This window comes from Bos indicus x Bos taurus, chromosome 22 (assembly GCF_003369695.1).
Source record: "Bos indicus x Bos taurus breed Angus x Brahman F1 hybrid chromosome 22, Bos_hybrid_MaternalHap_v2.0, whole genome shotgun sequence".
NCBI classification, from domain to species: Eukaryota; Metazoa; Chordata; class Mammalia; order Artiodactyla; family Bovidae; genus Bos; species Bos indicus x Bos taurus.
In genome coordinates this window covers 44,307,120-44,326,472 of record NC_040097.1, presented here as the reverse complement: position 1 = coordinate 44,326,472, position 19,353 = coordinate 44,307,120, and the positions used below count along the sequence as shown (strand labels likewise).

The following is a 19,353-nucleotide window of genomic DNA, read 5'->3' as shown; positions in this document are numbered from 1 at the left end:
ACAACTCAAAGGACATCACACAATCTATAAACCAGCTGGAAGGAGCCATCCAGACTTTGCCCTGCTGAACCCTTTCTGGGTGATGATTAGACAAGTCCTCATAGATGATATACTGTGTGCAGAAGCGCTGATCAGAATCAGGTTTGGCATGGTATGCGACTGTATTGATGGTTTGAGTCATGTCAGTGTCTGGCTTGGGCTTTCTAATGAGGATCTGGCCACCACCAGCAGCTCAAAAGAAGCAAAGAAATCAAAGGATACTTTTGATTGTGCTTCATGCAATACTAATAAGCTGCTCAATGTAAACAAGCATATCTGACACTAAAATGTACCCTTGTAAGAAAAGTAGGAGCTGTTTTCCAAATTCCAGAGTCAAGAAAAAAGAGAAAGGAACTTGATTTCCTTGAAGTCAAATAGGTAATGTCAGAGTTGATTTTCAGTCTAGATCCTGGTTTTTATAGTACCAAACTCACAGGTACTTTTCCATCACTGAACCTTTCCATTATGTGAGATGCCAAAATTGTGAAAACCATTAAAGAAAAAAAGGGGGGGGTATTTTTTTCAACTTACAGTAGTGTGTACTTACTGAAACACAATTATAAGAGTGGAAAATTAAAATTATATGCTTTTATCAAATAAATACACTAAAATAATAGTTACTTTAGTATATTTATTCTAGCCTTTCTTCTCTGCTTAGTTTTTCTTTCTTTCATTTAAAGAAAGTAACTGGGGGATTCCCTAGTGATCCAGTGGTTAGGTCTCTGCATGTCCACTGCTGTGGGCCCAGATTCAATCCCTGGTCAGGGAACTAGGGTCCCACAAGCTGCATGGCAAGAAAAAAAAAGTAACTATGATCATTGTGTTATATCTTGCTATTGATTTAACATAAGAATTTAGCCATACTATTAAAGACTTCCTATAAACCTTGTTTCAATGGCTGCCTAACATTTTACTGAATTATTCATAATTTAGTGACTTGTTTCTCGTTTGATATTTAAATTAATGCCAATTTTTTCTTATAAATCCACTCGTCCACTTAGTGCATTGCCTGACACATGGTATGTTCTCTTGTTAGTAATATTATTAATTCACTGGTGACACATGTTTGTATATAAAGCTTTTTCATCATTTTAAGTTATTGCCTTAGGATTTAATTTTATTTTTAAAAATTTCATTAATTTTTTTGACTGGATGATACAAGCTTATGGTTTAAAGTTTTAAAAGTACAAAAGAAAATAGTGAAAAGCCTTTTTGCCAGCCATTCCAGATAACCAATATTATCAGTTTCTTGTTTTCCTTCCAGAGATAGATGATTATAAGCAAGGAAATATGTTTTCTTCCTTTTTTGGAAACAGACCTTTTTTTTTTCTCCTTTTGGCTGTACCATGCTGCATGCAGATTCTTAGTTCCCCAACCAAGGGTCAAACTCATGCCCCCTGCAGTGGAGGCATGGATTCCCAACCACGGAGTCTTACCCATTAGACTACCAGTCAAGTCCCTGAAAACAGACTTTTAAAGAACAGTTTTGGGTTCACAGCAGGACTGAATAGAAAGTACATGGAGTTCTGATACATGTAAAATCTCCCCACTCCCAGTGTCCTGCATCTGGGTGATACAGTCGTTACAGTCATGAACCTACATACCATGAACTAAAAGTTCACAGTTTTAAGTTAGGGTTGACTCTTTAAAAAAAAAATTGAAGTATAGTTGATTTACAATGTTGTGTTAGTTTCTGGTGTACAGCAAAATAATTCAGAAATATATGCACATATGTGCTCAGTCACTCAGTCATGTCCGACTCTTCTGTGTCCCCTGGACTGTAACCCACCAGGCTCCTCTGTCCATGTGATTTCCCAGGCGAGAATATTGGAGTGGGTTACCATTTCCACCTGGGAAGGCCACATTGTGTGTGTGTGTGTGTGTGTGTGTGTGTGTGTGTGTGTGTGTATAAACGTATATACACATATGTATGGGCTTCCCAGGTGGCTCAGTGGTAAAGAGTCCACCTGCCAATGCAGGAGACTTGGGTTCAATCCCTGGGTTGGGAAGATCCTCTGGAGAGGGAAATGGTAACCCACTCCAATAGTCTTGCCTGGGAAATCACATGGACAGAGGAGTCTGGTGGGTTACAGTCCAGGGGACACAGAAGAGTCGGACATGACTGAGTGACTAAATAACAAAAACAACACATATGTATATACATATTCTTTTCCATTATGGCTTATCGCAAGATATTGAATATATTTCCCTGTGTTATGCAGTAGGATCTTGTTGTTTATCCATTCTATATATAATAGTTTGAATCTGATAGCCCCAAACTCCCAATCGAACCCTCCCCCTTCCCCCCCTACCCCCGCCGCAACCACAAGTCTGCTCTCTATTTGTTTCTGTTTTGTAAAAAAGTTCATTTGTATCATTTTTTATTGGATCCCACATATAAGTGGTATCATATGATACTTGTCTTTCTCTGTCTTACTTTACTCAGCATAACAATCTCTAGATTCATCCATGCTGCTGCAAATGGCATCACTCTGTTCTCTGTTATGACTGAGTAATATTCCATTGTCTGTATGCACCACATCTTTTTTATCCATTCATCTCTTTTTGGACATTTAGGTTGTTTCCATGTCTTGGCTATTATGGTTTTTCTATGAACATAGGGATGTGTGTATCTTTTCGAATTATAGTTTTGTCTGGAGTGGAATTGCTGGATCATATGGCAACTCATTTTTAGAGTTTTGAGAAACCTCCATACTGTTCTCCATGGTGGCTGTACCAATTTACATTCCCACCAACAGTATAGGAGGGTTCTCCTTTCTCTGCACATAAGGGTTCTTAAGAGTCACGCATCCTAAGGGCTTGGATAAATATATAATGACATGTATGCACCATTATTGTTTCATACAGAATAGTTTCACTGCCCTAGAAGTCTTATGTGCTCCACCAGTTTATCCTCACGTCCTCCCCATCCCTGGCAACCACTTATCTTATTGTCTTTATAGTTTTGCTTTTTCCCAAATGTCATGTAGTTGGAATTGTAGTTTTGTAATTTTTGAATTAGTTATTTTCACTTAGTAATATGCATTTAATTTTCTCCATGTCTTTTCATGGCTTGACAGCTCATGTCTTTTTAGTGCTGAATAACATTCCATTGTCTGGATGTACCACAGTTTATTCATTCACCTACTCAAGTATATCTTGGTTGTTTTCAGAGTTTGGCAGTTATAGCTGCAATGAACATCTGTGTTCAGGTCTGTGTGTGGACATAAGTTTTCAAGTTCTTTGGGTACATACCTTGGGGTGTAATTGCTGGATCACATTTAGTTTTGTAAGAAAGGGCCAAACTGTCTTCCAAAGTGGCAATACCACTTTGCATTTCCCACCAGCAATGAAGAGAGTTCCTATTGCTCCACATTCTTGTGAGCACTTGGTGTTGTCAGTGATCTGGACTTTAGTAATTTTAATATGTGTGTAGTGGTAGCTCATTGTTTTGTGTTTCAATAACATACAAAGTGGGACAGCTTTCTATGCCTATTTGCTGTCTGTACAGCTTCTTTGGTGAGGTATCTGTTCAGGATGTTTCCTCATTTTTAATTGGATGTACAGCTTCTGTTGCATACAATTTTATAGAGAACTATCTCCAGGAGGTAGACAATACTGCCGCAGTTGCACCAGAGACCCAGCTTGACTTGTTGACCCAGGGAGAGGTAGGGGCAATGGGAAATGGACTCTCTGATACCGTCTCCTCAGGGCACCAGGTAGGAGGGGAAGAGTGTAGTGGTGCACGGCTGGATTGGTGTAGGGAGGAGAAGGCTGGGAATGACTCAGTGTCAAGGTGGTAGGACAGACAGTTTGTGTTCTCAGACCTGACACTGCAGGTTCAGAAGGACCCAGGCACTGGAGAGAATGGAGGCTGTGATGGGATGAGTAGCACGAGAAGGTATGACTAGACTTGGAGAATTTGGGGAATCAGCTATATGGATACAAAGTTCAGGGTCCCATCCTGCAGCTGACAAAGTTGTTCAGCTCTCCCCAGCAGCTCCTGGGACCAGGACTGTGCTGTCACTGTTGCCAGTCTCTAAGGAAACATTCAAATCAATGATGATAACTAAATGGCCCTTCTGTGCCAGCTTCTGGGACCACATATGCCTAAATCACATTAAACTTGGGGCTGCCATTAGCCTAGAATGATTGTGAGGCAGTGGAGAGTTCCTAACCTGACACTTGGACAGATGCCTTCTGTCTAGCCTTTCTCCTGTCTGAAAGACCTCATGTATGTCTCGGGAGAAGCAGTAGGTTGGTGCGAGTAGATACAGTGAAGAGACTGTTTCCATAGCAGTGTGAGGCTCTGAAAGCAACAACCTCTGGAGAGACAGGGCCCAGGACTGGGGAAAGGGTCACAGAAACGGGAGCCTGCTGCCTGATTTGACTGTATGGGCCTGGTTATCTTGAGCCACATAGTCAGATATAATTGCATTTTGCACTGTTTCATGTTAAATATAGAAACATCTCTGACCTTTACAAAGTAGGACAGACTTCCTCATGAGCTGCAGGACTCCTAATGAGTTAAAAAATTCCTGTCTACCTCAGTAATACCTAAAACTGTACTGTCCAATATAGTGGCCGCTAATTACATGTAAATACTTTGGCTTATGGGATTTTAGTTCCCTGATCAGGGATTGAACCCCAGTCCTTGGTAGTGAAAGTGCTGAATCCTAACCACTGGACCACCAGGGAATTTCCTATATGTAAACTAATTAAAATTAACAGAAGGAAAAGTTAAGTTTCTCACTCTAGCCACATTCCAAGTGCTCAATGGACCTGTGGCTAAGGATAGCAAAGCTACTATATAAAACATTTCTGTTACTGTGGAATATTCTATCAAACAGCTGGCCTTGATGTTTGGCTTTCCTTGGCCATAAACTTCAAAATATTTTTTGGAAGCTGATACAGATTTATTGCCTTTTAATTTGAAGAGTAAGCATATTAAATTAACCTACCATTTATTATAAACATTGTTTCATAGAAGAAACACCAGAGATAAGAAACCTATAATCTCAGAATAAAGGACTTCCTCAGAAGAAAGTATACGTGTGTGTGTGTGTTAGTTGCTTAGTCGTGTCCAACTCTTTGCAACCCATAGACCACAACCCACCAGGTTCCCTCGTCCATGGGATTCTCCAGGCAAGAACACTGGAGTGGGTTGCCATTTCCTTCTCCAAAAGAAACTATAGAAAGAAAGTGAAGTCGCTCAGTTGTGTCCGACTCTTTGTGACCCCATGGACTGTAGCCTACCAGGCTCCTCCATCCATGGGATTCTCCAGGCAAGAACACTGGAGTGGGTTGCTATTTCCTTTTCCAAGCAGAAAGTATAAGCTGGCATCTTTGCACTGACACTGGCAGAGAAGCTCTGGTGTCTGTATTGACATTCTGTGCTTTGTCAGCTGCTAGGATTTGGGTCTCTTCGGTATTAAGACTTGCGCTCTTTGAAAAGGGCATCAGGAAGGCCGTAGGGGAATCTTCCTGGCTTTTGGAAAGTGATATGCCCTTCTCAGTTCATCATTTCAGGAAGTCATGATGTCAGTATACTGGTGATGTTACTTTGATCATTTAGATAATGTGGCACCTGCCTGGTTCTCCACTCTAAGTGACTAGTTTTCTTTTTGTAATTAATCAGTCTCTGGTGGAACTATACTTTGATACTATGCAAATATTGTTTTTCAGCATATTTCTGGCAAAAAAAAAAAACTTCTTTTTTCCCTTGGCTGTGACATGTGGCATGTGGGATCTTAGTTCAGGATCCCTGAAAAGGAATCGAACCTGAGCCCCCTGCAGTAGAAGCATAGTCTTAACTACTAGACCACCAGGGAAGTCTCTAATTTTGATATCTTTTGATGAATCTTGCCAACACCACGTGTTGGTTTTCCATGGCCACTGTAACAAACTGTCACAAACTCACTGGCTTAAAAGAACAGAAATGTATTCTCTTAGAGTTCTAGAAGTCAGAAGTTTGAAATCAGTTTTGTTAGGCTGAAGTCACAGTGTTGGCAGGTCTGCTCTCTCTCTGAAGACTTCCGGGGGCATCGTCTTCTTACAGCTCCTGGTGGCTGTGAGCATTCTCAGCCTCTCTTTGTAGTTTCTTGTCTATGTCTAAATCTGTCTGCCTCTCTCTTATAAAGAGATGTGTGATGGTTTTTAGAGCCTATCCAGATAATCCAGGATTCTTTATCTTGAGAACCTTAATCATACCTGCAAAAACTTTACCACATAAGGTAACATTCCCAGGTTCCAAGGAATTAGGACCAAACTCTTTGGAGGCTACCATTCAGCCCACTGGAACTTATTACTGTGGAATTTGCCAATTTTTTTTTTTTTTGGTGGCCACACTACATGGCACATAGGATTTTAGTTCCCCATCCAGGGACCAAACCAGTGTCCCCTGCATTGAAACTGGAGTCTTAACCACTGGACCACCAGGAAGAACTGTGATTTTTGTATTCCCATCATTCCTCCTACACTGATTAATTAGGATTCCTTTGCAAGGAAGACCTATCCCTTCTCTTCTCCTTCCATCCTTTTGACATACCCCCATTATCCCCTGAGGACCTCCTTACTTTGGGGCACAAGATGTTCCAGGCTTCTTTTGTTAACTAACTTGGATGCACTGAGTCTTAGCTGCAGCATGCAAACTCTTAGTTGCAGCAACTAGGATCCAGTTCCCATCAGGGACTGAACTTTGGTCCCTTGCATTGGGAGTGTGGAGGCTTAGCCACTGGACCACTACGGAAGTTCCCAGGCTTGTCTTTTTATTAATAGGTTTCCTGCCTCAGCCTTGGGATCACATTATTGGCCTAATTGTCTAACCTGTACATATGGTCCATTCATGAGAAGCAAGGAGGCACTCTGGGGCTGGTGAGGGGAAAGGATTATCCTCTCCCCTCTGGCCCCAAACTCACTCATCTTTCTCAGAAAACTAGATTCTGCAGTTAACAGGACCCACTGTTCTTAGAAAGCAGTTTACGGAGGTCAAACAGTGTTGTGAAGGCTGCTCAGCATATCTCACCTGCCACTCTACCTTGATCTTGGGCTTTCTTCAGATGTGCTTCCTGGCTGGTACCACTTACATTGTCAGAAGTATCACCTACAGTCAGGACTTCATCAGTATGATAAATTTTAAAATTTAAGATCTTTTAAACAGTCTTCCATGTTACTTGTTTAAATTTTTGGCTTCATCTCCCTTACTATAGGCTTTTATCAGTATTTCTCAAATTTGAGTGAGCATCAGAACCTTCGAGTGGGCTTGTTACAGAGAATGCTGGGCCCTACACCTTAAATTTCTGGTTCTCAGGCAAGGCATACAAATTTGCATCTTTACGTTCCCAGAGGTGCTGATGCTGCTTGTCTAGGATCTATACTTTGAGAATCACCAGCCTATTGAAAAATTAGAGAAACAGTCATTCTCATTGTATTTATTATGCTCTTAATATGTTGGATACTGTTCTGGGTACTAAAGATACAGAGATAAGTAAGACAAGGTCCTTGTCCTCAAGACTCCCACCTGTAGATCCTAAGACATATTAAAATTTACAGTAATTAAAGCAGTGGGGTGTTGGTACAAGAATAGATATAGCAGTGATACAGACTAGAAAAACCCTGGTTTATATAACAAGTTGGGTACACATTAAAGATAGCACTGCAGAATGGCTTTGGGACTAGTCTGTGTAACTTACAGAGCCTATTTCAAGACTTGTGAGCCCACTCACTTGAATCACTTTTGAGACTCTTTACATTAGGTCTTAAAATAACTGAAAGACAGATGTAGCACCAAATTCATAACATGGAAGCTCTGAAATTCCTAATTTCTGGCTGGTGAAGAATGGGATCTTGATAAGTCTCCAGATGTGGTGGACTTGCTGTAATGAGGAAAATTTTTAGGTAACATGAAAAACAGTTGGGCTTCCCTGGTCAGAGAAAATGCTGGTTAAATAGAACTATTAAACACCATTTTCAATATATCAAATTGACAAAAATATAAAGGTGCCAGTCCAATGGTGGTGCAGTTACCAGAGATGAGGTGATGTGGCTTCTTGTAGGTGGTATGAATAAAATGGTAAAACTACATAGAAAGCAATTTGAAAGAAAGCATCAAAAGCTTTAGAAATATTCAAATACTTTGATCCAGTAATTCTGTTTCTAGCAACTCATTCTAAGGAAATCATCAGAAATACACTTGGAGGTTTCTATACACACACATTCTACCATTGTATCATTAGGCTGCGTGTCACAGAAACCCGACTGAACTTTAACTGTGGAGGTGTTTATCCTCATGGATCAGTAAGTCCAAGGCTGGTACAGCAGATCCTCCAGGCATGCCATCATGATCCAAGCTCCTGGAGTCTGTCCAGTGTACCAGCTGGAACAAGTGGCTGTCTTTTTCATGCCCCCAAATGGCTCTGGAACTTCTTGGTTGCATGTTTGTGTTCCAGGCAGGATGGAGAGAGGACAACCGTTCATGCTTGCCAAATCTGTCCTTTTGTATCAGATACATAGGAAGCAGATTTCCACTTGTACTTTTTTTTTAAATCATGTAACAACTATAGTCACCATGTGATACAGTAGATCCGAACTTGTATCACGGTCCCCTGTATTAGATCCTTGCTCAAGATCTACTTGTATCTCTTAATTTATCGGAGCTATCACAAGGCTGTCCTTAGCAGGAGCTGGGGAAGTACTGGTAACTAGGCCCATGATCATTTCCCTCATCCAAACTGAGGTTCTGCTGAAGAGGACGATAAAACATGGGACCTGTTTAATTACAAAATCCTCTGTAGTTATTAGTGTCAGGATTTTGATTTTTACTGACCTGGAAAAATACTCATGATACAATGTCAAGTGAGAAGCAGGACAGAGAACATACAGAATACAGTAAAAATTTGGTTACAAAAATATAATTTACATACACACACATCCCACATCAGGAAATAAAATGTTAGTGGTAGTTAATGTTAGAGAATTAGCAGTTCAGGTCAAAAGGGTATTGATGGATAGATAGTTTTTATCTTGCTGAACGTTTTCTGAATTTTCTAAATTTTCTTCAATGAACTTATATTACTTTATAATAGGAAAACAGATGTTATTTTCTAAAAATCCCATATGTTTTTAAAGAAGTCCAAAATATGTATTTATTCATTTTCATCTTCATTGTCAAAAGAAAGGAGGCTACTGTTTTTTATTTGCTTTTGTGAGTTCTTTTTAACCGAGTCCTGCTTATTTATTTCATCTTCTTCTTTTGTCTTTTTCTTTTTTGAGCTTGCTGATAAACCTGAATGTTTTTCGTCTGAGGAACGCTTGACTGGTTTTCGATACATAATTCTTCCATCAGCTGAAGGTGGCTCTTCATCTGCACCAAAAAACAAAGTTAAAACACTTTCTTTCTCTCATTATTTTGACTTTAATGGAGAGTCAGATGGCAAGAAAATCTCATACTGTATTTATGGATGTCCTTGAGTCAATTCAGCCTGTTCTTCTCTGCTCCCTCTAGCTATGTACCCACAACACATGCAGTCACTTAATAAAAAACCTAAAGAAACTCATTTACTGAAGTATACTGTAATATTGGCAGTCCCCAATTCAAAACAATCAGGAGATACACACACACGCACATATTTTAAACTTTTTATTCTGTATTGGAGTACAGCTGATTAACAATATTGTGATAGTCTCAGGTGGACAACAGAATGACTCAGGCGTACATATACGTGTTTTCATTCTCCACCAAACTCCCCTCTCATCCAGGCTGCCACATACCACTGGGCAGATACTACTGTCCTTGTTGGTTATCCATAATCATGCTGTATTTTTAAGTATTTTGAAACGTGATTGTTTGAAACTCCAGCATTTCCTCCTAAAGCAATGTAATAAAAACTTACAAATAATGAATAAAATGCTATATAGCATTCCACACTTCAGGCACTAAATAGACCTCTGCTGACTAGTTTGTAAACCTAACCAGCTATTTAAAAAAAAAAAAAAAAAAGGATGTTTTTACTTAAATTTGCGTTTAATCCTTTTAACAACCCAATAAGGTGGCCACAATTATTGTTCCCATTTTACTGATGAGGTAGCTGAGACTGAGAGGTGAAATAACTTGTTCAGAGTCACAAATCTGGTAAATGAAGTTTGAACTAGGACTATCTCCTTCAAACATACCATCAGTTCAGTTCATTTCAGTCGCTCAGTCGTGTCCGACTCTTTGCGACCCCATGAATCGCAGCACGCCAGGCCTCCCTGTCCAACTCCCAGAGTTCACTCAGACTCATGCCCATCGAGTCAGTGATACCATCCAGCCATCTCATCCTCTGTCGTCCTCTTCTCCTTCTGCCCCCAATCCCTCCCAGCATCAGGGTCAGCAAACTACTTCAGTATTCTTGCCTTGGGAACCCTATGAACAGTATGAAAAGGCAAAATGATAGGATACTGAAAGAGGAACTCCCCGGGTCAGTAGGTGCCCAATATACTACAGGAGATCAATGGAGAAATAACTCCAGAAAGAATGAAGGGATGGAGCCAAAGCAAAAACAATACCCAGCTATGGATGTGACTGGTGATGGAAGCAAGGTCCGATGCTGTAAAGAGCAATATTGCATAGGAACCTGGAATGTCAGGTCCATGAATCAAGGCAAATTGGAAGTGGTCAAACAGGAGATGGCAAGAGTAGACGTCGACATTCTAGGAATCAGCGAACTAAAATGGACTGGAATGGGTGAATTTAACTCAGATGACCATTGTATCTACTACTGCGGGCAGGAATCCCTTAGAAGAAATGGAGTAGCCATCATGGTCAACAAAGGAGTCCAAAATGCAGTACTTGGATGCAATCTCAAAAACAACAGAATGATCTCTGTTCGTTTCTAAGGCAAACAATTCAATATCACGGTAATCCAAGCCTATGCCCCACTCAGTAACGCTGAAGAAGCTGAAGTTGAATGGTTCTATGAAGACCTATAAGACCTTTTAGAACTAACACTCAAAAAAGATGTCCTTTTCATTATAGGGGGCTGGAATGCAAAAGTAGGAAGTCAAGAAACACCTGGAGTAACAGGCGAATTTGGCCTTGGAGTATGGAATGAAACAGGGCAAAGGATAATAGAGTTTTGCCAAGAGAACGCACTGGTCATAGCAAACACCCTCTTCCAACAACACAAGAGAAGATTCTACACATGGACACCACCAGATGGTCAACACACCGACATCAGATTGATTATATTCTTCGCAGCCAAGGATGGAGAAGCTCTATACAGTCAGCAAAAACAAGACCGGAGCTGACTGTGGCTCAGATCATGAACTCCTTATTGCCAAATTCAGACTTAAATTGAAGAAAGTAGGGAAAACCACTAGACCATTCAGGTATGACCTAAACAAATCCCTTATGATTATACAGTGGAAGTGAGAAATAGATTTAAGGGACTAGATCTGATAGAGTGCCTAATGAACTATGGATGGAGGTTCGTGACATTGTACAGGAGACAGGGATCAAGACCATCCCCATGGAAAAGAAATGCAAAAAAGCAAAATGGCTGTCTGAGGAGGCCTTACAAATAGCTGTGAAAAGAAGAGACGCGAAAAGCAAAGGAGAAAAGGAAAGATATAAGCATCTGAATGCAGAGTTCTAAAGAATAGCAAGGAGAGATAAGAAAGCCTTCCTCAGCAATCACTGCAAAGAAATAGAGGAAAACAACAGAAATGGAAAGACTAGAGATCGCTTCAAGAAAATTAGAGATACCAAGGGAACATTTCATGCAAAGATGGGCTCGATAAAGGACAGAAATGGTATGGACCTAACAGAAGCAGAAGATATTAAGAAGAGATGGCAAGAATACACAGAAGAACTGTACAAAAAAGATCTTCATGACCCAGATAATCATGATGGTGTGATCACTCACCTAGAGCCAGACATCCTGGAATGTGAAGTCAAATGGACCTTAGAAAGCATCACTATGAACAAAGCTAGTGGAGGTGATGGAATTCCAGTGGAGCTCTTTCAAATCCTGAAAGATGATGCTGTGAAAGTGCTGCACTCAATATGCCAGCAAATTTGGAAAACTCAGCAGTGGCCACAGGACTGGAAAAGGTCAGTTTTCATTCCAATCCCAAAGAAAGGCAATGCCAAAGAATGCTCAAACTACTGCACAATTGCACTCATCTCACACGCTAGTAAAGTAATGCTCAAAATTCTCCAAGCCAGGCTTCAGCAGTACGTGAACCATGAACTTCCAGATGGTCAAGCTGGTTTTAGAAAAGGGAGAGGAACCAGAGATCAAATTGCCAACATTCACTGTATCATCAAAAAAGCAAAAGAGTTCCAGAAAAACACCTATTTCTGCTTTACTGACTATGCCAAAGCCTTGACTGTGTGATCAGAACAAACTGTGGAAAATTCTTCAAGAGATGGGAATACCAGACCACCTGACCTGCATCTTGAAAAACGTGTATGCAGGTCAGGAAGCAACAGTTACAAGTGAACATGGAACAACAAGCTGGTTCCAAATAGGAGAAGGAGTACATCAAGGCTGTATATTGTCCCCCTGCTTATTTAATTTATATGCAGAGTACATCATGAGAAACGCTGGGCTGGAAGAAGCACAAGCTGGAATCAAGACTGCCAGGAGAAATATCAAACATACCATACCATTATATAAAATGATTTCATACCTAACGTTAAATTGGTGGGAAAACCAGCTTACTTTCAGACATACCTGCTCTGGCAGCCTTTATTTCTGCCTTAATTTTCATGACTTCTTCAGCTGACAGATCTCCCTTTTTTAAAACCACCACTTGGGGCTGTTCATCTTCTTTGTCACTGTGATCACCATCTTCTTCTGGGAGCTGAGGCTGGATTCTCTAGGGAAAAACACAAACACAACATTTAAGTTCTGACCCTGAACTAAATACAACCACTGTCTCTGTGAGAAACTAATCAGTAGAGTGAGAAGAGTAAGCTTATTGACTAAATGTGCTTGGCAGTGAATTTTCAAGTTAACTCTTAAGAATCTAAACCTCGCCAGAGTAGGGAAGAGGTCCACCTGCCAGTTATTCTGGGGTGCCTATCCAGGGGAACCAGTTTCCATCCCAGCAGGACCCCAACTTGCAGTTCCTGATGTCAGGGGCCCTCTGTTCCATGTCCAGTCTATTCAGGGAAGTGCTGGGCTGCGCCAGTTCTTGCTGCTCTTCATCAACCCTTTTCACTTCCATCTCTTCTCAAAGAGTAATGAACAAACAAAAAAACACCACCAAAGTACAGGAAACGGTAGGTAAAAGGTCCTCCTGCTCTGCTCATCTTTCTTCCCTCTCAGCAGCTTGTTTGGTGGGTATCTCATCAGCTGTTCTAAGCGTATAAAAATGTGGAGGTATAGAAAACATTTTGTAAACAAACAGGACGCTAAACATACTACTATATGACTTGCTTTCTTTTTTCTTTTTAAATTATTAAAATTCCCAAACATAAAAAAGTACAGAGAATAATGTAACAGAAACCATGGACTCACTTTACACACGTAACACATGGTAACCTTTGGCTAATTGAGATTTTTAAGAAAAATATCAGACACCATAAAAGCTCTACTTGCCCAACTTTTTTACTCAAAGAAAAACAGAACAAAACGCTTTGCACAATACCCTGAGATACATATGGCATCATCTATTTTTAAAAATTACTATTATTTAACTCTATATATGGTTATCTCATGGTTTATTTGATCAGTTCTTTGTAAGCAAAAATTTTGGTTGTTTCTAGTTTTTTCTACTATGATAAAATTTTTGTATGTTTTTGTTCACCTTTCCAAACTTATACATGGAATTCCCTGAATGGAAATGCTAGGTTTCAAGGCTTGCAAACTCAACACACAGCTGGTCAGTCCACTTCTCACAGAGCCTTCCTTGTCCCCCAGACAGGGCAACAAAGCCCTGCAGGATCTGGCCTGAGTCAATAACCACAGCTAGAAGCACAGTCTTATCTTCTCGCCATGCTCATGGCCTCTGGGCTCCAGACAAGTTTGAGTTTTGCAGATCCCTGAACATATTAGCTCCTCTGCCTACCCTGTCACTGCGTAAATTCCCAGGGCCTAGAAGAACCCACTGACCCTGGCCAACTCCTAATCAATCTGCTTCTAGACTCAAATCCTTCAGCAGTGGCTTCCGAGATCTCACCTCTTCTTTTCATATTGTCTATAGCTCACAGGTGGCATGTACCACACAGTGTCATCAATGTTTTCCTGACTCTACTAGGCAATGCAGTATGTGTTTCTTCTCTGTATCTAAAGGCACAGAGCCTGGCAAACAGCAGGGACAAGAAACATTTGTCAATCTACCCATGAATGACCAACAGGATGATAAGCACAGTCATCTAACCATTGTAACTTCTCACACACTCGTTGAGGTCACAGACACTGTACTAGGAAAATATAGATGGATTAAGATACTTAAAAGAGTTAGATTTAGTGATGGAGATATACAGGAGAGCAAGCAGTTGCAATGCAGAATGGTAAGTACTACAGATAAGATATGGATAGAGTGAAGAGAAGAACAGAGGAGTAACTGTTGTGGGGGAGGTTCAAAGGGCTTCACTGAGATGGTGACCTGTGAAGGTCACAATAAGGCAGGCAGGAAGGTGTTTAAAGTACATGGCAGGGACTTCCCTGGTGGTCCCGTGGTTAAGAATCTGCCTTCCAACAGAGGGGATGTGGGTTCAATCCCTAGTCTGGGAACTAAGATCCCACATGCCATGCGGGGCAACTAAGCCCGCTAGAGGCAACTACTGAGCCCATGCACCCTGGAGCTGCAGCACCACAGCTAGAGAGAGGCTAGCATGCCACAACAAAGATCCTGCGCCCCACAATCCAGACCCAATGCAGGCAAAGAAATATTTAAAAGTTAAAGAACACAGCATTCTGGAAATCCATCTCTTTGTCTTTTCAGAGTCTGGCGCAGTGCCTGGGGCTAACACATACTCACTGGACTAACTGCACTTAAGTCAATCTTGGGTCCTATTAGGTGACATGGGAGTGGGTCTTACTGCAAATGCTAGATAAAATGCTAAATAAATTATTTCTCCACACATGTCTTAAGCATAAGGGTATGTCTCTTTTCTATTAGAAGAGATAGGGCAGGTTTTGATGTGAATCAGTTCAGGAAGGAGCTTGGAAGGACATAGAAATTGACTCTCATGATCGTATTCAGATCTAGGATATGAAAAGTATTTGCTTTCCATCTTTTTTTTTTTTGTAAGAACAAAGGACAGAAGTAGATCTAAGACATTCTTAAAGATGTTCTAGATTCGAGGCTTAGGATATTAAAAAGAAAGAAAGAAAGTGAAGTCGCTCAGTTGTGTCCAATTCTTTGCGACCCCATGGACTGTAGCCCACCAGGCTCCTCCATCCATGGGATTTTCCAGGCAAGAGTACTGGAGTGGGTTGCCATTTCCTTCTCCAGGGGATATTCCCAACCCAGGGATCGAACCTGGGTCTCCCCAGCAGACGCTTTATCGTCTAGACCACCAGGGAAGTATATTAGGTCATTTGATTAAGTGCTCAGTTTCTTTACCTGGAAGGTGGGACGACACTATCACCTACAGTGTTAACTACAGGTTTTGGAATGAGCAAGTGAAAATGAAGAGACAGAAAAATGATCATTCCTTAAGTACTATCTACCAAGGATTGGGCGCTTTACCTGCATCAAGTAATTTTCAGAACACAGCAACACTGTGAAAACGACCAACAGCTTTCTGGGCGCAAGAGGCTGTAGTTGTTTGAAGAGGACCAGCTTGGGGTCCGATGACACTCGGACTGAAGGCCCAGTGTGGGTGGGAAGTGGGACCCATCAGTATTTGGCCTCCAAGGCAGAAGCCGAAAGTAGCGGAGCCGGCCGCGTTTCTGCGGTAACCCGACAGGCCCGGGCTCACCTTGGTTTCTACGGTGGGCCCTTCCTTGTAGCCGACCCGTTCCTTGAAGCGGGCCAGGAAGGCCGGCTCGGCTGGCCGCACATACGACACCTGGTTCCGCTTGCTCATAGCTGCTCTGGGGGAAAACAGGCCTTCCCGGGCGCCTAGAGGATGTACAGAGGCGACGGCGCCTACTCGTGACGTCACATAGCCCCGTCCCCTGACCCAAAGCCGGGCAACATGGCGGCCTCCACGCTGGCGTCAACGTCGGACCTGAGCGCCAAATTTAAATTCGCGGCCATCTTGAATGGGAGGAATCCCCGCGCGCTGCGCGGCTGGGAGTGAGTACTGTCGCTCCGTAGGTCTCGGGACCGAGGGCTGAGGGCACGATGGCGCCCGGCTGCAAAAGTAAGTGAGGAGCCCCAGCTTCGTGACCCCGTTCCCTCCCACAAGTACAAGCTTTCCTGCTGGCCGTGAAGGGCAGGAGCGCACAGAACGGCGAGGGAGGGTGTTTGGCGTCTCTGTCTCGCCAAGACAATACATTAATGGAACAGTTGTCTTTCCGTCTGTGTATTGGGAGCACGCTAAGAGCCTGGCGCAGTTCTAGGCACTGGGGCTGAGCAGCAAAACCAAACGGAGAGCTGTCATCCAGGCGCTCCTAAGCGACGTGCTGAATCTTGCCTCTGTTCTCGGACCTTCCATTCGTCGCTGGTCCCTTCGCGAGTCCCAGTCGGGGCTGCCTCTTTTGTATCCTAACTTGAGGGTCGGCTCACACTCTCCCCACTTTCTGCTTAATTCTAGATTACTGACTTTTCTGAAGGGGAGAACCTACTATATTGTTCTATGCACCTCGTTCTCTTTTGGAGGGTCCGCTGTGGACTCTTCTTAGATAGGAGACTTTTAAAGCACAGAATTCAGTGGTGTATTTACATTCTCACAATCCCGTTTTTCCTTCTCCTGGAAGTTCTTCCTTTTTTCTCACGGAGGGGAGCCTGTCGTTTTTGCTTTTGATAAACCCTTCCATTGTCCTTTGCTGTTGCTGACTACATGCCCCACCTCTTACATTGCCTAACCCTTTAAGAAATCTTGATTTTTAAAGCCAAGGGACTGGATTTTGGACTAATTTGATGTATCTTAGTGAATGGTATAAATGGTAAGGAGGCGATGCCTGTGTTAGAAGATGAAAGAAACGGTGAATTTTTGGTTTGGTGTTTGAGTCTTCCAATAACGTTAATGCTTTTAGCTGTCAATCGTAATTCTTTTCTAATATGTTGTTTCACTTACTTTTTAGGTCGCTCGTACCATTAAAACATCATTATGCTCTCTTTTCCCATCTAAAATGTTCGTTTTCCTCCAACATTTTCAGCATTCAGAGGATATTAGCACACAAATTGGTACATTATTGGACCAAAATGTTCATTGTGCTTTCTGCACAATCACAGTGTTTGTTCAATAAATCTGGACTTAAGCAAGAGAATTGATGCCTGTGCTATAATTAGAGCATCTGTTTCTTTAATGGAAAGTATATTGTTGTCTAATCCACAGCCCATAGTTTACATTTTGTTAGATGTCCCAGTGATGTATTTTTATAGTTGTTTTTCCCTAGAACCAGATCGGATACCAGATTTCTCATTGTAGTTTCACTGCATTTAGTACTCATCTCTGACCTCTTTAAAATAATTTTTTTAGCACATAATTGGGATAGGTCACATATTATCTCATACAGTTTCTTATGTAAAATGTGAAATTCTGTGTTTTTTAATATATTTACAGATATGTGCAACTATCACTGTAGTCAATTTTAGAATCTTTTCATCACCTCAGAAAGAAATCTCATATCCTTGAGCTCTCACCTGCTACCTCCCCATCCCCCACCTGCCCTAAGCAACAACTAATTGGCTTGCTATCTTGTCTAGTTGTAGTCATTATTTAAAGTGGCATGCTGAAGTCTCCAACTATTATTGGTGAAGTTTCCAACTATTAATAGTCTCCAACTAAAATTGTCTTTTCTGTTCATTTCTTGTCAGTTCTTGTATTTTGGTGCTTTGTTATTAGGTAGATATGTTTTTATCTGTGTTATTTTCCTGGTGATTTGACCCTTTTATGATTATAAAATGTTCCTTTTTATCTCTAGTATCTTTGTTTTAAAGTCCCATTTTGTCTGAAACCTGTGTGGCCACTCCCACTTTCTTATGATGGCTGTTTGCATGAGATAATTTTTTAATCCTTTCACTCGCAAAGTGAAAGCATATCTTTGAATCTAAAGGGTGTTTCCTGAAGACAGTATATAGTCTGACAATCTCTGCCTTTTGATTGGGTCTGACAATCTCTGCATTTTGATTGGGTTGTTTAATCTACTCATGTGTTGTTATTGATTTGGTTGGATTCACATCTGCCATTTTACTTTTCTTTTTCTGTGTGTCTCAGGTCTTTCATGGTCCTCTGTTCTTCATTCACTGTGTTTTTGTTTAACGGTTGCTCTAGGGTTTAACATATCCATCTTAACAGCATCAGCTTCAGATTTATACTAGCTTAATTCCAGTGATATAAACATTACTCCTGTGTAGATCTATTCCCTTTTATCCTCTTTTTTGGTGTTATTATTATTGTTATTATCTGGCTGTAATGTCTTGTGGGATGTTAGGTCCCTGACTAGGGATAGAACCCCAGCCACTGTAGTGAGAGCACAGAGCCCTACCTACTGGTCTGCCAGGGAATGCCTGGTATTATTGTTAAACACATTAACATGTATTGTTACAAACTCAACAGTATGTTACTTTACATCTTATTCATTTCCTTAGTCTATTACAGGTTTGTTCCTACTCACCTTCTCTGTGATATTTTGGCAAATATATATATATTATGTTTCTCTATGTTATACATCCAATGATACCTTATCAGTTCAGTCGCTCAGTCTTGTCTGATTCTTTGCGACCCCATGGACTGCAGTACACCAGGCTTCTCTGTCCATCGCCAGCTCCCAGAGCTTACTCAAACTCATGTCCGTTGAGTTGTTGATGCCATCCAACCATCTCCTCTGTCGTCCGCTTCTCCTCCCAACTTCAATCTTTCCCAGCATCAGGGTCTTTGCCAGTGAGTCAGTTCCTCGCATCAGGTGGCCAAAGTATTGGAGTTTCAGCTTTAGCATCAGTCCTTCCAATGAATATTCAGGACTTATTTCCTTTAGGATGGATTGGTTGCATCTCCTTGCTGTCCAAGGGACTCTCAAGAGTCTTCTCCAACACCATAGTTCAAAAGCATCAATTCTTCAGCACTCAGCTTTCTTTATAGTCCAACTCTCACATCCATACATGACCACTGGAAAAACCATAGCTTTGACTAGATGGACTAGCTTTGACCAGTTGGCAAAGTAATGTCTGCTTTTTAATATGCTGTCTAGGTTGGTCATAGCTTTTCTT

General features: G+C 41.4%; 2 protein-coding genes across 3 annotated transcripts in view; one reads left to right on the top strand and one right to left on the bottom strand.

The window, feature by feature from the left end:
- Positions 1-7,453: 7,453 nt before the first annotated feature.
- On the bottom strand, positions 7,454-16,144 carry KIAA1143 (KIAA1143 ortholog). The gene is made up of 3 exons (XM_027522626.1): positions 15,956-16,144; positions 12,756-12,900; positions 7,454-9,400 (listed from the first exon to the last, which is right to left on the bottom strand). Exons 1-3 carry the CDS (start codon positions 16,061-16,063, stop codon positions 9,183-9,185), a joined length of 471 nt encoding a protein of 156 aa, XP_027378427.1. The 5' UTR covers positions 16,064-16,144; the 3' UTR covers positions 7,454-9,182.
- A 70-nt stretch (positions 16,145-16,214) lies between these two features.
- KIF15 (kinesin family member 15) overlaps positions 16,215-19,353 on the top strand; it is a 56,946-nt gene continuing 53,807 nt past the window's right edge. For both annotated transcript variants that reach the window (XM_027522625.1, XM_027522624.1), the window contains exon 1: positions 16,215-16,342. In XM_027522625.1, coding sequence (XP_027378426.1) covers positions 16,324-16,342 — 19 coding nt within the window. In that variant the 5' untranslated portion in view covers positions 16,215-16,323. The remainder of the gene's footprint in view (positions 16,343-19,353) is intronic.